Raw genomic sequence first — 20,795 nt, 5'->3', positions numbered from 1 at the left:
ATTAAAAGGATTTTAAAAAGAAAAAAAAAAAAAAAAGAGAGAGAGAAGCTTCTCTTTGAAAAAAAGGAGTCTGATTTATGAAATGATAGTGCAATACTATCACTAGTTTCTTTTGAAACAAGAACATTTTTGGATTTCTAAGAGTTTCTGATTGAAAACTAACTCCATTAATGAAAATCATTGAATGTTAACGAAGTACAAGAAATACTCACAAGATAGAAAACACTGCTGATGTTACTTGTTTTGAATGGCGAAGCTCTGTTTTATTATGGAAAAAAAGGTTTGTTAAAGATGTAGATATATAGATTAAATTTAATTCTTAAATGATGTGACAAGTCAGTTAGATTCGAGTATGTGAGAAACATGGCGGGTTGCATTGAACACCCTCACAGACTCATGAATCTAGATGGTTATGTTTCTAGATGTTTTGGTATACAGTGGATGCATGCTAAGGATACATTCATGTTAATATACATTCGTGCATGTCTGTTGATTTTGATAGTTCAGAGTGCATTAAATTTTTGTTTTTACTGTTTGTAATCTAAATAGGGGTAGCAAATGGACTCTCTGGCACCTTTTCTAGAAATTGCCTGTGATATTGTTCGTTGACTACTAAGCTCTGACTTCCCTCTCACTATTTCTAATATCAGAATCATCCAAAATGAGGTGAAAAGTTTAGAAGCTGCAAGACTTAGGTATCATGATGGCTAAAGCCAATCGTTAGCCAAGATTCAAGCCAGTGAGAAACAAGGCAGGCTGCATTGAACAACCTCAGAGACTCATGAATTTGGATGGTTATGTTTCTAGATGTTTTGGTTATACAGTGGATGCCAAGGATACATTCATGTTAATAGACACAATTCGTGCATGTCTGTTGATTTTGATAGTTCATGCTACATCACATTTTTTTTTTTACTGTTTGTGATCTAAATAAGGGTAGTCAGTGGATTCTCTAGCTCCTTTTTTGGAAATTTCTTGTGATATTGTCCGTTGACTACTAAACTCCGACTTCCCTCTCACTATTTCTGATATGAGAATCATCCAAAATGAGGTGAAAAGTTTAGAAGCTGCAAGACTTGAGGTGTCATGGCTAAAGCCAATCGTTAGCCAAGATTTCTGAAGTCGAAAAGATTGCCCCCCATGCATTCAATACTGAAATCTGTAAGAGCAAATGGCATAACAGTCATAAAAACAGCTACCAATGAGCTGGAGGAGACACTCATGGATCTAGCAGCATTGCAGAACTCATAAATGCAACGAAGCTTGTAGTGCAGAAGATTGACGATGCCATTAAAGAGGCTGAGATCAGTCTAGAATGGTCTCTGGAGGAGGGCCGAAGGAGATCAGATGTAGTGCTGCTCTCTCTATGGGCACACATTATTGAAGTGAATAATATGGGCCTCATCTTTTGTGGACTTTGAGGCCCAATATACATCCCACAACTTGATTTGCCAACGACACAGCTCAACTGAAGTGTGGGCTTTTGTCATGACTAATGGCAATTCCATGGGTCAGCTCCACTTCAAAAATGACTTAAAATTCTCTAAAAATGTTTCCATTTAATTCCGTTCATTAGTTAGTTATTAATTTGTGAGAATTCAGCCTTTTTTTATTGAATTATATATAGGTCTCATCATTTTTTTTAATCTTTAATATTAAATTTATTAGAAATGAGGCTTTATAATATATTTTTATTTATTTTATATAAATTTATGATGATTTCATGATTCAGATAATGAGTATAATATGTTAATTCAAGTTGACTTATATATTTTTTCTTGTTTTTTTTTTAAATATTTTTATTCATCATTTAACATTGAGTTAATTAAAAATTGAATTTTATAATTTTTTTTGTTATACCGATCTTATGATTCTATTGCAAGTTTAGGGAGTTGACTTTGTTAATTTTTTTTATTCCATTTTCTAATTGAATAATTTTTTTTACCAGGCTTTGTAATTTTTTTATTTGTTTTTTATGGAATTATCCTGAGTCCATGATGTAGGTCATATGTTTGATAAGTTGACCCGAGTTGACCCGGTTTATTTTTTTTTATCATTTTTTAATTGAATAGTTTTTTTATTCTTTTTATAATTTTATTTTTCAATATTGAGTTAATTAGTAATTGACCTTCATAATTTATATTGATTTTTTTTATAGGGTTATTATGGTCTCATAATCCGAATTCTGAGTTTGATAGGTCAACCCAAGTTGACTCAAGTAATTTTTTTTAATATAATTTTGTTTGCAGTTTTATTTTTTAATATTAGATTAATTAGAAATTAACCGTCATAATTTATCTTCATTTTATTTCTATAAAGTTATCATGGTCTTATAAACCAGATCACAGGTTTGGTAGGTTAAATTGGGTTGACTCAGGTAATTTTTTTATCCTTTTTATATTTTTTTAGTTTTATTTTTTTAATATTTGGTTGATTATAAATTAATCTTCACAATTTATTTTAACTTTATTTCTATAGTGTGAACCGGATTATAAGTTTTGTAGGTCAAGCCAGATTGACTCATGTGATTTTCTTATTCTTTTTATAATTTTATTTAGTTTTATTTTTTTTTAACATTTGATCAATTACGAATTAATCTTCGTAATTTATTTTAACTTTATTTCTATAGTGATATAATGATCTCGTAATTTGAATCACAAACTTTACAAGTTAATTTGAATTAATCTAATATATTAATATCTAAATATTTAAAAAATAAATATCATTCAATTAATTGTAACAATACTTAGAAAAAAAATATTAAGAAATGAATACAACTTTCAATGTTGCACGAAACAATAATCTAAAGTTTGAACTATTAAAACCTGTGATATCGAGTTTGCAAGACGAGTCTGTTTGAGAGTATGGTTGTAGTTGTTTTTTAAGTGTTTTTCATGTGAGAGTATGGTTGTAGTTGTTTTTTAAGTATTTTTCGTGTCAAAATATATCAAAATAATATATTTTTTAAATATTATTTTTCAAATTAGTGCATCAAAATTATCCAAAACATATAAAAAATTAATTTTTAATATAAAAATTAAATTTTTTAAAAACACAAGTTGGTGGCGGAGGCTCTGAAAACTCAACAACCACCCATTAATCATTTCATTGTATAAAATTTGTAAATTACACGCTAGTTGCCACTGGCCACTATGATATGGTATGATAATCAAGAAACTATCATATAGTTTAATCAAGATTTAGACCTTGAAAAAACAGCTAATCAAATTTCAATTTAAGGACAGCCAGCAAAGAAAAAAAGAACAGGAACCCATTCTTTATATACCTCTTCTCAATTACATCTTAAACTAATTAATTTTATCAGTTTCATCGCAAAGCTATTTAGTAGTGATCATATCTGAATGTTCTTGCTTGTAAGGCAATTCTTTCTAAAAATGAAACAAAAATCAATAAAATTAATAATTTCAGTGGGAAAAAAGAGAAAATGAAATGATAAATTAAAAAGAAAAAATGAGGAAACAAATGGAGAATAATAATAATAAACAAAAATCTTGTTCTGCAATAGATTATAGATCCATAACCTAGCTCGGCAGTGGAAACTAAGAAATATTACAAGCCAAATAAGAGGTTAAATACATGCAATATCTTAAGTTTATGAAAAATCATACACCATCATATTCAAGAACCAATCAACTTAAAAGTCTAACCTGATAAGTGAAGCTCCAAAATACGATTTTATTTAACCTTCGAAGATCCCAGAAAGGGTGATATGTACCATTGATCCATATCAAATGCAGATATTTCCTCAGCAAGATAGTGGAGATTTTCTAACATGGAAAAGATGGTTTATTTGAAAGAAGACAGAACTGTGTAATGAATCTGTTTCACGATCATCCTATTTTATCCCTGTTTTCGGGTCCGGTTTGAAATAAGATATAACTGTGAATACAGTTTGCACCAAGGTGAGCAGAAGCAATGTGAGAGCAGCTAAAAAGGAAATCAGTGACCATGGACTGTTGAAATGATTATGCCTCAGTTTCGCCAACCATGCATGGCGCCGCTGAGCGCAGTGCTTCTCCACACCTTCGAATAATTGAGCATAATAAAAGCGACCACGATCGGAGATCATGACATTTATGCCTGATTAGTTGAATAAGGTGCAAACCATTTCATCATCACCCAATCCATTTTCAATAATTCCGCGGTGTCGAAGTATCCGCACGTCCTCTCGAGTGTTGATCAGACAATCCATCAATGTTATATAATCAGTGACGTACAGATGTTGACGCTGTGAGCAATGCTCATAGGCAATAAGATTTCGGAATAGAGACTCTGTTGTATTATCAATTTTCAAACGTGGGATTTTTATCATCTCTTTTTCAAAACGTACACCTAGGAACAACCCAAACGATCCTTCTTGTTTTCTAAACTTAATGCCAACGTCTTTCAGCTCTTTGGCACTGCGTATGAACTCCAATTTCGTGTTCTTCGCTTCAATCCCACTGGGCAGCACTCAGAAGGTGAAGGCAGCAGCCAATTATGATATACTAAGTCCAGAAGATGCTTGCATTCATGGGAAGAAATTTTCTTGCTTCTCTCGAGCCTCGAGCCTGGATACATCCATTCGAAGAAACCTGATGCCTTATCGATGAAAGGGACCATTTCGCTCGGCATCGCCATGGAAGACAACTTCAAAAGAAGACAAAATGGAAGTTGATTTTCTAGTAACAGAATATCATATGATATTGTAGAGAGAATCAATAAATTTTCAATAACAGGATCATTTTGATCTCCTTGTTGAAGCCCGGACGTGGCAAGCTTGCAAATGAGCTCAACAATAAAGCAACCATCAAGAAGCAACATTTCAACAAATGCATCCTCGCCAAGGCTTACGGGCTGGTCATAGTATCGACGAGCTTGTGCTTCCAAACCTCTCCTGGCCGGAACATAACTTGTCAAGCTATTTTCCGGCCTGCGTTGAAGAAACTTTCGTAGACATAACTTGTCAAGCTATTTTCCGGCCTGAGTTGAAGAAACTTTGGTAGATAGTGGTTTTTATATTCTTCCATCATCTTCAAGTCATCTTTTCCACGGTGATAAGTACCAATAGAGAGGATTTCCGGTTCATATGCCCTTTGGCCACGGGGGGCCTTAAAAAGACTGCATGTTGACTGATTAGTTGGCAAGTTTTGAAGCGACATCTGGATATGACGGCATAAACGGTCCGGACGATTCATCTCTTCGTCCTGAATCAAAGGATACAAAATGTCAAATATAATTGAAGCACAGGAGAGCATTAAAAAAATGTTGATGTTGAGGACAAATTAAAAGTCGTCTCGCTTAGAATGACTAAAAAAAAGTGTTTAAAATATAGTTATGAGTAAATTTGTACTCGCAAAGTTCCGATAATAATATAATAATTAGTCGGATGATCATCTATGTAAAACAAAATAGTTAATTAAATATAATGTTAAATTAGTCGGATGATCATCTATGTAAAACAGAATAGTTAATTAAATATTATGAAGATCATTAATAAAATTATATCTTATAAAAAAATATATGAAAATAACTCATATTTATTAAAAACCATACATTTGTTAGTTGAAAATAACTCGTATTTAAAAACACATATTTAATTAAATTGAAAACGTTTTATTTTCCAAATAGTATATAAAAAATTATGTGGTTTAAGAAAATAACTATTCATTCAAAAATAAAAATAAAAACTTCTAAAATGACTCTAGAGCTTCTAGAAGATCGACAATTTAAATATTATTCACATGTTTTGAATCTCAAGTACGTTTAGCTTAATAATATGATTTTTTTTTTTGAAAAAAAAAAAAACAGGAAGTAGAGTTTCAATAAGAACGACAACAATATAGAGAAAAAACAACGATAGATTTATTTTTAACAAACAAAAAGAAGCAAATATATTTGTCTCGTAAGTTTGAAAGAAGCATATGTATATAATTTCAAATCATAAACTCAATCTGCAAAGCTTTGGCTCCCGCATGGTAAAGGGTTTTTGAGTAGTTCCAGATCATGAATTAAGACATGGAAAAACAAACCAATTAAATAAGTTAAATATTTACAACAAATCAATGGAGTGCCTGCATATTGCAATGGTTAATAATTAATGGATCAACAATCAACTGATACTGTTAAAAACTATCGCGTACTTGTTTGAAACTAGTAAGCTCGACCTTTGCTGCTAGCTGTAATGGACGGATCCTCTGGTCTAGAGCTGAGAGAGAGAGAGAGAGAGAGAGACTCTTCGTGACTATGTATCGATTTCTCCCAAAAGATAGAAATTAGAGTTATATGTTGGAACTTCCTGCTGCTAGACGCCCCAACTCGCAAAGAGGACATAGACTTGTCAAGTTAACACGTCTTCGTCCTCGTTCTCTGCATGGCTGTATTCCAACGTCACATTAATTTTATAAAAGCGAAGTTGGGGGACCATTAGCCTCGGCGTCGGTGCGGTATGTGATTTTGACCTGTGTATTACACATTAATTTCGGTGTTTTTTTGAAAAGCACTAAAATTACAACATTTTGGATTTACACGGATAAATTTCAGGATTAATAATTTATTATGAATTTCACTGTGAGCATCCCTCCTCTCTTGATTCAATTTATTATGAATTTTCACTACATTAAGTAAATAAATATACTCTTTATTTATTTATTTATGTTTTGGGTTAATTTATTGTATTTTTAAATATACTCTTTATTTATTTATTTATGTTTTAGGTTAATTTATTGTATTTTTTTATTGTATATTTAAATGTTTTACAACTTTTTATAAAGAATCTTGTTGTATTAATATATAATTTGTATGCTAAGGTTTGTTTGGTATTTGGAGGAAATTGATTTTATTTTTTATTTGATGAAATCAAGTTTGATTTTGTAACTTAGATACGTTATAATTGAAGAAATGATGGTTTATTTAATGGGTATCAATTATATTTTATTGTTAAGTTGGAATTTGAGAAAAAGTAATTTTTTTAATTGGTAATAATTAAAAGTTTAATTAGGTTAAATAAATTTGATTTGAACAAATGATGGATATTTAATTGGTTACTGATTATTTATTAGTATTTATTGTTTAGTTCATATTTTTGACACAAGATTGAATTTTTGTAGAAATGATAATTAATTATTGAATTGGAATTTAATTTATAATAATTATTTTAATTTTGAGTTGATAGTTACATTATTAATAAATTTCGTTAATATTTTTTATAGGCTTTATAAATAATGAATGATTGTTTTTTAATATATGGAGACTCTTTGAAGGTTTGTATAATAAAGATTATCTTAAAAGGGTTGAAGGTTTTATTAATTTTATACTTTGTAAAATTAGTAGGGTAAAATTAGATATTCATGTACAAAGTATAATAAAAAATTTCTATTATAAAGATATTATAATGATGCATGTACTTAAAAAAATATTTATTGAAAAATATTTTTGTTAGTTTAGACACCTATATATTCCTTATAAAATCTATTGTTTTGTGAGCAAGCATATGAGGAGAACACTTTCCTTTGTTAACCATGCAAGGTGTTTAGTAAAAGCTTATTGTTGTATATTTAGTTTTTATTTATGAGACTTAAGAAAACATACTATTTATTTAAAAATTATATGAATAAACTTATCTACAGAAGGGGGTAGAGAGAAATGGGTGAAAGAATTAGTTGATAGTATAACAAAAGTGTTTGTTGCAAGTGTTTTTGTAATTCTTTTAATCGAAGCTCATATTCATTTATATTATTATTATAAATTTTGGATTAATATAAATCAATCTAGTATATTTTTGTTTTAATATTAAAAAAAATATTACCAAACAAGTCACTGTATCAATAATAACAAAAAAATATTATCTATGCATTGCATTTTAAAATTATTATTATAAAATTATTACAAAACATGTTAGCAAAATTAAATATTTTTTTTATATTAAAAAAATTAATACGACTTGCAGCCAAGCTAATTAATATTGTGAAATACCTATTCTCAATTACATTTGAAAATAATTAATTTTGGCAGTTTCATCCCGGAGCTATAATTTAGTAGTAGTGATGCCTGAATGTTCTTGCATGAAAGGCAATCCTTTCTATATATAAATGAAACAAAAATCAATAAAATTAACAGTTTCAGAGAATCAAATGATTAATTAAAAAGAAAGATGAGGGAACAAATGGAGAATAATAATAAACAAAAGATTTATTCAGCAATAGATTATAGATCCCTAACGTAGCTGGGCAGTGGAAACCAAGAAATGTTACAAGCCAAATAAGACTTTAAATACATGCGATCTCTTAAGTTTATGAAAAAAAACATACACCATCCTATCCTACTCAAGAGCCTTCGCAGAAAAAGGGCATCATTTTTTCAAATAGTAATTAAAACAACTTTGTTTTGTTTTATGTAATTTTTATTTTTTGCTCTTCAATTTCAAAAAATTAATTTCACATATAGCCTTTTAACTTTAAAAATTACAATAATTATAAAACTTGGCAGATTTAACAAGTTAACTATAAATCTTGACAACCCGAGTTAAGACCCACCGGTCTATCTGGAACCAAATGACTTGCATATTAATCCATCACAGGCATCAATTTCTTTGTCACTCTCTATGCTGATCAATTACGCAACAAGGTTCTTTTGTAATGGTGAAGGAACATCAACCATAAAATCATAGCAAGTAGTCCCGGTTGGGCAATTCCCTGAGAGCTTGATCTTATGTTCCCAATGAATAGGCTGTTGAGGAGTGAAACGATATAGGAGGTTTGTTTTTGTTTTTCATTTTGAAAAATCACCCTCGCACAAAAAAGGGAATTACTTTCGCAAATTGCAAAACAAAGTTGTTTCATGTGTGTAAATATACTTGTCCATAGACTGTCAATACCGACAGAAATTTATATAGGTAAAACTTTTAAATTTAATAGTAAAAAGGCTTAAATTCATCCAAATATCCAGGGCTACAATTCTTGTGAAGGTCCAGCATCAAAAGGGATCTTTATCAATATGAAAACTCTGATGCAAGCTGTAAGGCGAGAATTGTTCCTAATCTGGTGGGCAACCGACCTGACAGGGAGTTCTATGTTAAATAGGAAATCTGATGGGATGGGAGAGATATTATTTACAGCATCAAATCTTCTATATTTTAGGATAGATCTCTTATCACGAAGCCTTTTTTTCTGGAGGTTAAATAAAGAAAGAGAGAATCACACAGAAGGGAAATTCGGTCTTCCCTCTTTTTTCTTACTTTTACTTGTGGCAAATCTGTGAAGGATGAGCAGCTGATCTTTCTATTCAGCTCAATGGGGATAGAGTCCATCACCATATTCGGTTGTAAGAAGTAACGCTACTATTGTAATCCTTTCACATTTAACTATTTATTCATCAGGGTTTTATTTTTTATGCTATTAATTTTTGTTCATGCTTGTCAAATCTGTTTGAGATAGCATATATATTTTTAGTGTTTTTCAATTTATAATTGTTATTAGTAATTAGAACAAGAAGTAGATAAATTGAATTGATTGTTTGATCTGTCACTTTAATTTATTAAGGAGGAATGAATCATGTTTAATTATTCAATCTTTTGAGTGGTTGATGTGCTCTAATATTGAATTTGCTTGATGATAAGGAATTGATTAAAAACTTAGTCTAATTAGTTTACTATTAATCTTCATGATTTCTCTTAGTTTTAAGAGAAATTAAGTTTATTTACTTGAATTGAAAGGATATTCATTTCACTTCTATGATCAACCTGTTTATAGAAATGGATGTATAACCCTTTGAACTAAGATAACAAAATATATAGTAATTACCTTTTATGTTCTGCAAATTTCATTACTTTTCTGATCTCTGTTTTATTAATACTCCCTTGTCTTCTTTTAATTTCAGTGCTTCATAGGCTTAGCTAAATTTTTTCTTGGATTCGACCTGATCTTCACCTTTATTATATTAGATATTGTTTAGGTGATGGTGAAAATAAGAATTAATATTTGGAGATTCCGACCACCGACCAGTCTTTAGCACGTTTTGGGATTGGAAGGTGACCCTTTTCCTGCAAGCTCTTAACAGTTTCATACAGGCACTGTTTCACTGGGGTGAATTCGATGCCCAGATCCTTGATCTTCTGGTTTGTGAACTTGTAGGGTTGTTTTCTTGGGTTCTTCTCATCTGAACACCTGCATATGCATTGCAATACAAAATATTAATATTCAAGATTAATAAAAAAAAACACAGTAATTAATTCTTTCTACAAACTTGGTATGTTTTTTTCTACAAAGTAGCATATAATTGCATGAGATTAGGATTTAGGACCCAATAATCCTCTTCCTAACTCTCCATGACAAAATTTGAAAATACAAAGCAAGATTTAACTTTATGCAGCACCAATCGTAGAGAACCCATTTTGGTCCAAATATGACAAAGACGATGGGGTTGGTGAGGACCCTTTTGCTGCACCAGCATTGTCAAATCATTTGGCTTTCTTTGTTGATGATTCAAAAATTTATGCCACTGGGGATTCCATTTTTGGTCAAGATTATCATACAAGTCAAAATTGGGACAACAATTGCCCCACGATACCATTAAGAAACCAATAAAATAAAATAAAATAAGGCAGCAATCTGCAATGTTTTTTTTTAGTATATTTATAATAAGGACAGAAAACCCTTTTCTTCATTTATTTTCTTATTGTGGGCATGAATAGGAATGAAGGATCAGAAAACTGTCATGCAACAGGAAGTGAGGATTTTATTCTTTAATTTAATTATGTACAAAATCTTCCAACATTCATTGCCCTAAGTTGCCTTATACTTATATATATATATAATCGGGAAAGGACAATGGAAGAAAAATAGGTTAGTAATCACTTGAAAATATGTGGGTTTGTTTTTGCGTTCAAAGAATTCTTTTCAAAATGGTATAAAATCATAAGAACTTACTTGGTGGGGATGGGATACTCCGGGAAGAACTTTGCAAGGATTTCCACCACCTCTCCACGGTGGAGCATTCTCTCAGCGCAAATGTAACGGCCGGAGGCGGAAGGTGTCTCGAAGACTAAAATGTGGGCTAGGGCCACATCCCTAACATGCACATAACCTTGAACAGAGTTAGCATATGTCTTGGCTGAGCCGGTTAGGTACTTGAGGATGTGAACCATGCTAGCATTGACAGTGGGTTGCAACAATGGTCCAAGCACCAGCACTGGGTTCACCACAACTAGGTCAACTCCTTTCTTCCTAGCCACATCCCACGCATCCTGTTCTGCCACAGTCTTTCCATAGCAATACCAATTCTGCAATTCCAAGATGAACTTACATCAAGATGTGAAGGATAGGCAATTAGGATTTCAAGATGCAGTAAGCCCTCTGACGCAAGGAATAATGAACTTACATCACCATATCTTAGAGATATTGCTATTTACACCTACTCTGTATACTTTGAGTAACCCAAGTGTATGTGGGCACAATAATAATTATGTTAATCAATTATCATGACATGTGATTAATTGGCATATATTTTATATCATGTTGATTTAATCATCAAGTAATAGCCGATCCGTGCTCTTATTAGGAGCTATTTAATTTTGTTAATCAATCATCATCACATGATATTAATTAAATACCTTGGTGTTCTTGCAGAACTCAAGATCACTCCAGCAAGATTCATCAACGACAACATCAGGGCTCCTATTGGGGTCCATGTACACAGTACCAATTGAAGACGTGAAAACCACTCGTCGGACTTTGGCCTCAGCTGCTGCCATGATCACATTCTTGGTTCCATTCACTGCTGGCTCCAGCATTTGCTCCTTCAAGTATTGGAACATAAAATCATCTCATCATCAAAACCAAATTAATTTGAGGAAAACATACTTTGCATCATGAAATTACAAAAAAAATGTACGGAATCTATAACTAACATTTTACAGTGACATCGGTACTTAAATTTACCAGCAAGCTTAAAATTTGTCCTTGGTATTAGGATACTGACATGCAAATCCAATAAGACAAAAAATAAAGGAATAAAATAAAATAAAAAATGATACATACAAAAATTTATATGGTTCACCCAATTAGAGCTATATTTACAGGCAAGTATAAAAAGATTTTACTAAGTAATATGAGAATTATAACCTCTCTCAAATAATAGGAGAACAACTAAGAATCTCTATTATTAAGAGAAAACACATCATTTACTCTCTTACAAATACCTCACAACTTTATGGGATTACTCTCTCTTCACTCTTCTCTTCTTCTCTCTATCTTGGTGTGCAAAATAAGCTTGGAGACATTGTCTATTTATAGACAAAAATGATAGGACAAATGCTATAAATTATGACACTAATTATGTCATAAGTTATGCTAACAATTCATCTCTATTCATACTTCACTAATTATGACAACAACTCTACTAATTATATCAACAATTCATCTCTAATTATACCAATAGCTACACTTATTTTTGTCTTCAATCAATTAATTAAGTGATGGCTTTACACTTGGAAGTCCAAGTAATGTTTTTATTTTATTTTCTTAAAATTCTTGGTTCCATTCACTGCTGGCTCCATCACCTTCTCCTTCAAGTATTGAAACACAAAATCATTAAAACCAAATTTGAAGACAACATACTTTGCATCATGAATAACGGGAAAAAAAATGTATAAAATCTTTTACTAACATTTGTCGGTGACATCCGTACTTAAATTTACCGGCAATCTAAAATTTGTCCTTGGAAGTCCAAGTGTTGTTTTTATGTTGTTTTTCTTGAAATTCTCAGCATCCAAACAAATTTTTTACTACCAATGTACCGAAAAAAAAAGGAAACATACTGGATCGTTTGTGACAGGACAAGCAGTATGGAAAACTCCATCACACCCTTGAATAGCCTCTTTAAGAGACTCATAATCAAGGAGATCAGCCTTGCATAAAGTTAATCTTTCTTGAGCTCCTTCAAGCTCCCTCAAATGGGAATTCTTGGGATCAGCTGTATATAACAACACAAATACAAAGCATTAAATTAACACAATCTTAAGATCAGAAAAAGAAAAGGGAAAGAAACCAAGTGCTTAATTATTATAAACTAACCTGGGTTCCTCACAGTTCCTTTAACAGAGTAACCTTTCTCTAGAAGAAGTTTAACAATCCATGAAGCAATGAAGCCACCAGCCCCGGTGACACAGACAGTTTGGCCTTGGCATGGAAGTGATGAAGTATCGACAGGCATGTTGTGTTGATATATGTATTATTATGTGTACGTGTTTGGTGGTAGAACGAAGGAAGAGAGACAGAGAGAGGGAGTTGTTTTCCTTTCCTCTTGATTTATGTTTGTTTTATATAAGACCAAAGTCTGAAGATGCAAGGGAATTCCTTTTGATTCCGAAGAATTTTCTAATTTATAAAATAAGATAATCCGAGGGATTCGTACAAGAGGTCTAAATGCTTACACATCATGTAATGGAATATCCAGAACTGTTGTCGGTGAATGCACAGAAGAACATAAAATTCAACGTAGTTCGAAATTGTGTCTACATTCACATAAATAACGTTGAATAAGGTTATCTGATATATATTTATAATATACCCTAAACTGTTTAAAGAATATTAGATAACTTTTTAATAATACTCATTCAGCGTACCCTTGAGGCAGTGTCCCTACACCATCAACCTATTAATAAAAAATAAAATAAAAAACAAATCACACATGGACAAACATTAAAACAAATCATTGTTTATATATATATATTCTTATATTCTTATATACATAATAAAATTCTGGACCGTTTTTGTTTTTTCAATATATTCTTATATATTTGGCTAATATTTATTTGAACAATTAATTTTAAATGCTCACCACATATATTGACTTGATATACATAATAAAATTAATAAATTCACCTGGATGGCTCTAAAATCTAAACACATAAATACAAAATATATACACACACACATGTAACCACCACCAACCCCTTAAACCCGTCACAGAAGTCAGGAAGCTCCAAGCTGTTTCTCTTTTTAGGCTTCTTTATATCGCAGGCATTATCATTTAAAAAAAAAAAAATTGTTTTTATTTTAAATTGAGTTATTTTAATATTTTTAAATTATTTTGATGTATTAATATTAAAAATACTTCAACAATTAATTATTATCATAATATTAAACACAATCTTAAACAAAGAGCCCACACATGCACCACGCTGCAATTTGGTTTTAACAAATGATGATGGAGGTGCGCGGAGCATCTGGAGCTCTGAATGCTACAATATATAAAGAAAAATAAGAATAACTTGTTACTAGCACACATCTCAGCGGTTTTTTTTTTATTATTTATAAAAGTTCCCTGTCTATGAACACAAACTTTTATATCTTTTTATTAGCCATAAACTACAATATATCTATATATATATATAATCTAAATTAATATGTTTATGGTTTTATCTGTTTACAAATTTGAACAAAACAAAAAGAGAATGTACTTCACTTATTGATTATATTTATATTTTTAGTGTTTGTGGGTTTGTGATGGTTTTCTAAGTTAAGATTGTATTTAATTTTATTTTTTTTAATTATTGTATTTTATTGTATTTTATTCTAATCAGTATGTATGCATGATATGATAGCATTTGTATAATTATCAAAGAGTTTAATTGAGCTAATCTATGGATCAACTAAGCATATTTGAAAACTAGATTATTTTAGATAAATATACATATATATTAAAAAAAACTCTTGAGATTCATGATACAACCATATTATTCATGTTATAAAATAATATAAATTATATCTTCAGACCTCATCTAATAACTTAAGTTTTTAGGTTGAGATAGTTCTTTAACATGGTATCAGAGCTTAACATAACCTCTGTTTTTCAATCCATCAATATGACCTCATCTCCTTCAAACTCAGTTACTCCCGTCAACATCCATAGCCTTGTCACAATTAAACTTACCAAGTATAATTACTTTCTTTGAAAAACTAAAATCGTCCCCTACTTACGTGGTCAGTGTTTGTTTGGGTTCATTGATAGAACCATTTCTAGTCCTAGCTCCACCATTCCTAATCCTAAAGCAGCAGCCTCCCAATTCGCTCCCACTAAGATATCAAATCCCAACTACATTACCTAGTATGATCAAGATTAGGTTGTTCTAAGTGCACTGGTTTCCTACTTATTCAAGAATATCATGGCATAAATGGTTGGCCTCGCAACTTCAAAAAAAGTCTGGGTAGTCCTCGAGAGAATGCTCGCATCTCACTCCTCCGCTTACACCATACAAACTCGATAATTTTTTGCCTCTACCAAGAAAGGTAACTTGTCACTTTCTAATTACTTTCAAAAAATGAGATCATTATCGGACAACCCCTTTAAAACCATGAATTTATAGCTTACCTTTTTTGTGGTCTCGATACTTCTTATGATGTTATTGTCATGTCAATTTCCACTCAAATTTACAAAATGACTTTAGAAGATATGTTTAACCATCTTCTTGCATTTGAGTTCCGAGTAAAGCATCAACAAATTGCTATTGACACCTTTATTGGCTCAGTGAATGTGGCCTCAAGGAATGACTACAAGTCACGCAGTTAAAAATATAACAACAACGCTTTCCTCAAAACCAATCCCATGGTTGCAACAATATAGGAAGGGGATGTGGAAGTAGAGGAAAATGCCCACCTCCAAACTACTCCTTCAACATAAAACCACAATGCCAAGTCTGTGGAAGAATTGGCCACACCATCATTCAATGTTATTGCAAGTTCGATCATGCCTACTAAAGCACTTCTTCTAATATGGCAGCTTATATGACATCTCCTTCACCACAACATGATACCAACTGGTATCTAGATATTGGTTCAATAAACCACCATACCAATAACTTCAACAACTTGTATGTGCGATCAGAACCTTATCTTAGCAATAAATAGATTCATGTCGACAACAAGGTAGGTTTACCTATAAAAAATATTGGTTCCACCATTCTTTCAACCCCAACAAATTCTTTTATTTTAAATAAGTTACTGCATATACCTTAGATTAAGAAGAATTTGATTTCAGTTAGCCAATTTATGAGTAATAATAATGTTTACTTGAATTTCACTCTTTGTTTTTTTTAGTGAAGGATGACGCAACGAAGAGAGTTCTTTTGCACGACAAACCTAAAAACAACCTCCACATCTTTCTAACCTTCATGTCACCAATAAACCATCCTCAAACATAGCTATATCAACGAGCACTTCCTAATGTTTGGCATTGCCTGATAGGACATCCTTTTTATCAAATTATCTGGCATCTTGTTTTCAAATTTTCTTTACTACTTTGTCTAATAAAATTTTGAGTATTTGTTCGGCTTATCAACAAGGAAAGAGTTATTGCCTTCCTTTTTCTAGTTCTCAATCAATCTCTAATCATCCTCTTGAATTAATTTTCTCTCATGTTTGGGATCCATCTCCTAACATGTCAACCAATGGCAATAAATACTATGTTTTGTTTGTTAATTATTTCAGCAAATTTACATGGTTATTTCTAATCGGTAACAAATCCAATGTCATGCAAATTTTCTACTCATTTCAAAAACTTGTTGAATGCCAATTTAATTGTAAGATAAAATTTGTACAAACTGATTGAGATGGGAAGTATCGCTCTCTTCGCACATAGTTTGCAAACATTGAAACTCAACACCGAATCTCATGCCCCTATATGTCTTAACAAAATGGATTCGTTGAATGGAAACACTGTCACATCGTTGAAATTAGCCTCTTACTCTTATCCCATTGTCATGTTCCTCACACATATTGCGATAACGCTTTTCTCATGGCCACATATCTCATTAATTTCCTTCCCACCACCCCTCTCGGCTTTTCACCATTTGAAAAACTCTACAAACATGCTCCTGATTTTTCATCTCTAAAATTTTTTGGTGTGCTTGTTTTCCTTTTCTTCACCCATTCAATCGTAATAAACTTGACTTCAGATCTAAACATTATGTCATCCTTGATTATAGTAACTCTCATTGAGGATTCAAATGTCTTGATACATCCATTGGCAAGATATTTTTTTCAAGACATGTGATCTTCATCAATCTTTTAGTCGTGTCACTAACTTAGATATTCGATAAAGGGTCTTTCCCTTTTGCTAACTTAGATACAAACCCACTATCAAAGAACCATCTCATCTTAAAAGCTTCAACTATTAGATGAGGTTCCAAGATATGATTTATATTATTCTTTAACATACCCCCTCAAGTGAAAGCTATTTGGGCTTGAAACTTGCATATACTCACACTATCTTGTGCTTAATTTTTATCAAGTAAATTGGGATAGTGAAATTCAAACTTGTGACCACTTGGTCATCAAGGCTTTGATACCATGTCAAAGAACCATCTCAACCTAAAAGGTTAAGTTACTAAATGAGGTCCTAGAATATGATTTCTATTATTCTCTAACAATTCGATAATTTTACCCATATTTACCTAGTATTTTGTTCATGTTTTATGTATAAAGTACTTGATAATATTTTTTATGTTTTAAAGGCACTTTTGGATGTGAAATTCCAAATGAGTAAATTAGAGATAAAATTCTGACCATCTTCCATCTCATGTTGAATATTGGCAGATTTAACCTCTGATCGATATGTTATGCAGAACTTGAGTTGTAGAGGTCGAAATGAAGTGATTCCAGTGGCATTAGAAAGCTAACATCCATAACTTTTTTATATGTATATGGTAAGAAAAAAAAAAGAGGCTAGAAATCACAACCTTCAAAGACAAGTATTGTATTATATTAGTTTTGATCTTCGACCATTCTAACTTGAATATCTTGAGGTAGAAAAGTCTATTTGATACAAACTCAATTTTGTTGGATTCCTGACTCAAAGAAATATCGATTAGTACTTAAAAGTATATTTTTATCAAGGTTTTATATTATCATTTTGCACTTGAAGTATCAATAACTCCTTAACTAAAACATGTTTTATAATAACAAGTTTGATAATATAAGATACCTTGAATTTATGGTAAATATTCATCTTAAATACAAGTCTATCATATAAATCAAAGGATTGATTAATAAGTTTAACTACGGAAATTAAGCAGACACAGAGAGGGCTAAACTTAGAAAATAAATGCTGGTTGAATTCAAACTAGAATACTATTCAGTTATTGGATCATAAATAGAGATGCAGAACTTGGATTCAAGTCTGCTCTATATGGATGGAAAGCTAAGACATATGCCTAAAACTTTCATAGGAGTCGAAGATTTAAAAAGGTTGTTTTCAAGTTCAAATTGTAGCAACAACGGAGAAGTCAGAATCTTTCCTGCAACCCAGACATTGTTCAGTTATCTGTCCTGCAACCCAGACAATGTTCAGTTTTCAGCTTATATCTCGAGTTCTAGAAGTTCAAATGCATCAATTCTTTTTTTGTTGGAAAGCTGAGATAATTTTTCAGAACTTTTGTGAGACTATCTATTCAAATTCTGACGTTAGTAATGATATTTTATTTAGACATGAAGATAAAGGTTGTCACCAAGTCAAAAAGATGGTCACCCATGCAATAATTAGTTATCAAATGAATAGTTCTAAATTTTAGCCTATAAAAGGAGGCATTTTCTATACATTTAGGCATCTTGGTTTCATATTAAGATCATTTCCTTACATGTTTTCTTTCTTTGTAGTTTAATGTTATAGTTTTATTTCATGTTATAGTTTTATTAATCTTTTATTTATGTTTTTCCTTTCCTTTAATATACATATATAATCATGTTCTCCTCTTGTTTATTTTGTTTATTTATATTTTTCTCTTTCATTATGTTTAGTTAAGTTTATTATGTCAAGGTGAAAAGGTCACACTAATGGTGTAAGAATAAGTATAGTGTAAACTCAACATTGACTTTAATATTTCATACTACTTTGTTTTGTATTTGTTATCTTATTCAATCCTAATACTTTGCTTGTTAAATGGTTAATCTAGATTTATGTTGTGTAACCCTTATTATAATAGATGTTTGACCCTTTGATAGCCTACTATATGGTTTAATAGACACTTGTGCTATAAAAAAAACTTCATTTGCTGTTAATATAAATTAGCATTATGAATACCTAACAACATTTACAAGTATTAGTATTATTTGAATAAGATAACTAATGTAATCATATTAACAATTTATAATCCGATTGGAACCTCTTTTGTGTGTGGTTTCTAGTTAAGTAATAAAAGGAGTTTATACTATACTTATTTGAAATATCATTAGTGGATCCTCTAACCTTGATAATTATTTTATTCTTGTTTAATCCTAACATCAATATCCTATAAAATTCTTATAAACTCTTTGTTTTATTAAATAAATATATTATTTGTAATTTATATAGTTCATATCTCTGTGATTTGACCCTGGTCTTGTAGGGGTATTTATTACTTCGATACTTCTGCATTTGGGATAAGATATCAATCTTTTGGTCGTGTTATCAACCTACTAAATTTCAACCTATTCAAAGAGCTCACATAAGAGAGAGATATTTTTTCTAAGACAACCTATAAATTCTACCACATACAGGTTTTGTGAAGAAATAACTCCAACTTACTTAAATGTAGATTGTTTACTTTGCAATGAACTATTTTTATATTTTTTTAGGAGAGTAAAAATGGATTGGAGGAATTTGGGGATTAGGATTTCCTATCAAATAAAAAGAAAGGGAGAAAGAAAAGGATGAGGCACCCAGAAAGAAGAAGAAAACCCCATTCTTTTCTCTTATACTAAAAATTATGTTCTCATATATTTTATTCATTAGTTTTTCAATAGACATGCAAGGTTAAGTAATTTTTCTTAATTAAAAGGATACAAAAACCTTCGGATTTAAAAAAAAAAAACTATGAGATCTATTCTATCTTTTCTTTTCAGTTTATATGATGAGTTTTTTTTTTTTTTCTATGTTTGTTTAGTTTGATTGTTAAAGATTATTCTAAACCAATCTATGGCTAAGTTTGCTTTCAAAACTAAAATTATGATATTTGAACTTGTGAAGCGACTAAGTTTAATAATTATGATAGATCTATATTATTAATATTAAAGGAAACATTCAACAATATGTTACAAACAATTATGTTGTCTAAGATTTATCAACCTATCTAGCTCTTAAGGTTGCCATTGATTTAAATTATTAGTGCACATATTGTGGTTGTTTAATGGTTAGAATTAGTTACATTGTGGATCGGTTATGTGACTAATGTTAAGAAAAGATAGATATTCATAATATAAATTAACGTATCATTTCAGTAATCAGTTTTGATATTCATAGGTGGATGTTTACTTGAAACCAAGATTTTTCTTTTGATAAATTTTGGATTTATTTAATTTAGCTAGATTAATTTGTTTTGTTTACCATAGTATAGTCTAAATAACCTCAAAACCCCCTTAAATTTAAATCACCTAGTATAAAGACTTGAATTAGATATTTGTTATAAAATCAATCTCTTACTTGTTTTATACTATCTTATTTATTTAAGTTAGGATAATTAACTTGTATAACCGTAATATTGCAACAATTCACCTAATCGAGTCTCACCTGATTTGACTGAATCAACTAGATCATGAATTAACCTGACAAATTATCTAAATTTGATTGATCAACTTTGCTAAACAAGTAAAAAACCAACCTTGGAGCTCAAAATAAAAAAGTGGAACACTCAAAAGTTACATCCAATAATTGATTAATTAGGGGATTAAAATATTGATTAATGTAAGCACGAAGACAATTAGAGGTCTTAGAAGACAGTAACACTTGCACTCTACATTCTTCTTTACTAAATTCTTTTCCCTAGG

General features: G+C 30.8%; 1 protein-coding gene across 1 annotated transcript in view; it reads right to left on the bottom strand.

Moving 5' to 3' along the window:
- The window catches only part of LOC105132634 (cinnamoyl-CoA reductase 2-like), a 24,928-nt gene extending 11,536 nt beyond the window's left edge, over positions 1-13,392 (bottom strand). The window contains exons 1-5 of the mRNA XM_011036237.1: positions 13,071-13,392; positions 12,815-12,969; positions 11,609-11,794; positions 10,926-11,278; positions 10,012-10,163 (exon numbers count right to left, since the gene is read on the bottom strand). Coding sequence (XP_011034539.1) covers positions 10,012-10,163; positions 10,926-11,278; positions 11,609-11,794; positions 12,815-12,969; positions 13,071-13,209 — 985 coding nt within the window. The 5' untranslated portion in view covers positions 13,210-13,392. The remainder of the gene's footprint in view (positions 1-10,011; positions 10,164-10,925; positions 11,279-11,608; positions 11,795-12,814; positions 12,970-13,070) is intronic.
- Between the last annotated feature and the right edge of the window lie 7,403 nt (positions 13,393-20,795).

The sequence above is a fragment of the Populus euphratica genome, unplaced genomic scaffold (genome assembly GCF_000495115.2).
Source record: "Populus euphratica unplaced genomic scaffold, PopEup_1.0 scaffold87.1, whole genome shotgun sequence".
In the NCBI taxonomy this organism is placed as follows: domain Eukaryota; kingdom Viridiplantae; phylum Streptophyta; class Magnoliopsida; order Malpighiales; family Salicaceae; genus Populus; species Populus euphratica.
Note: the sequence above shows the minus strand (reverse complement) of the source record. Positions and strands in the feature narration are given on the sequence as shown.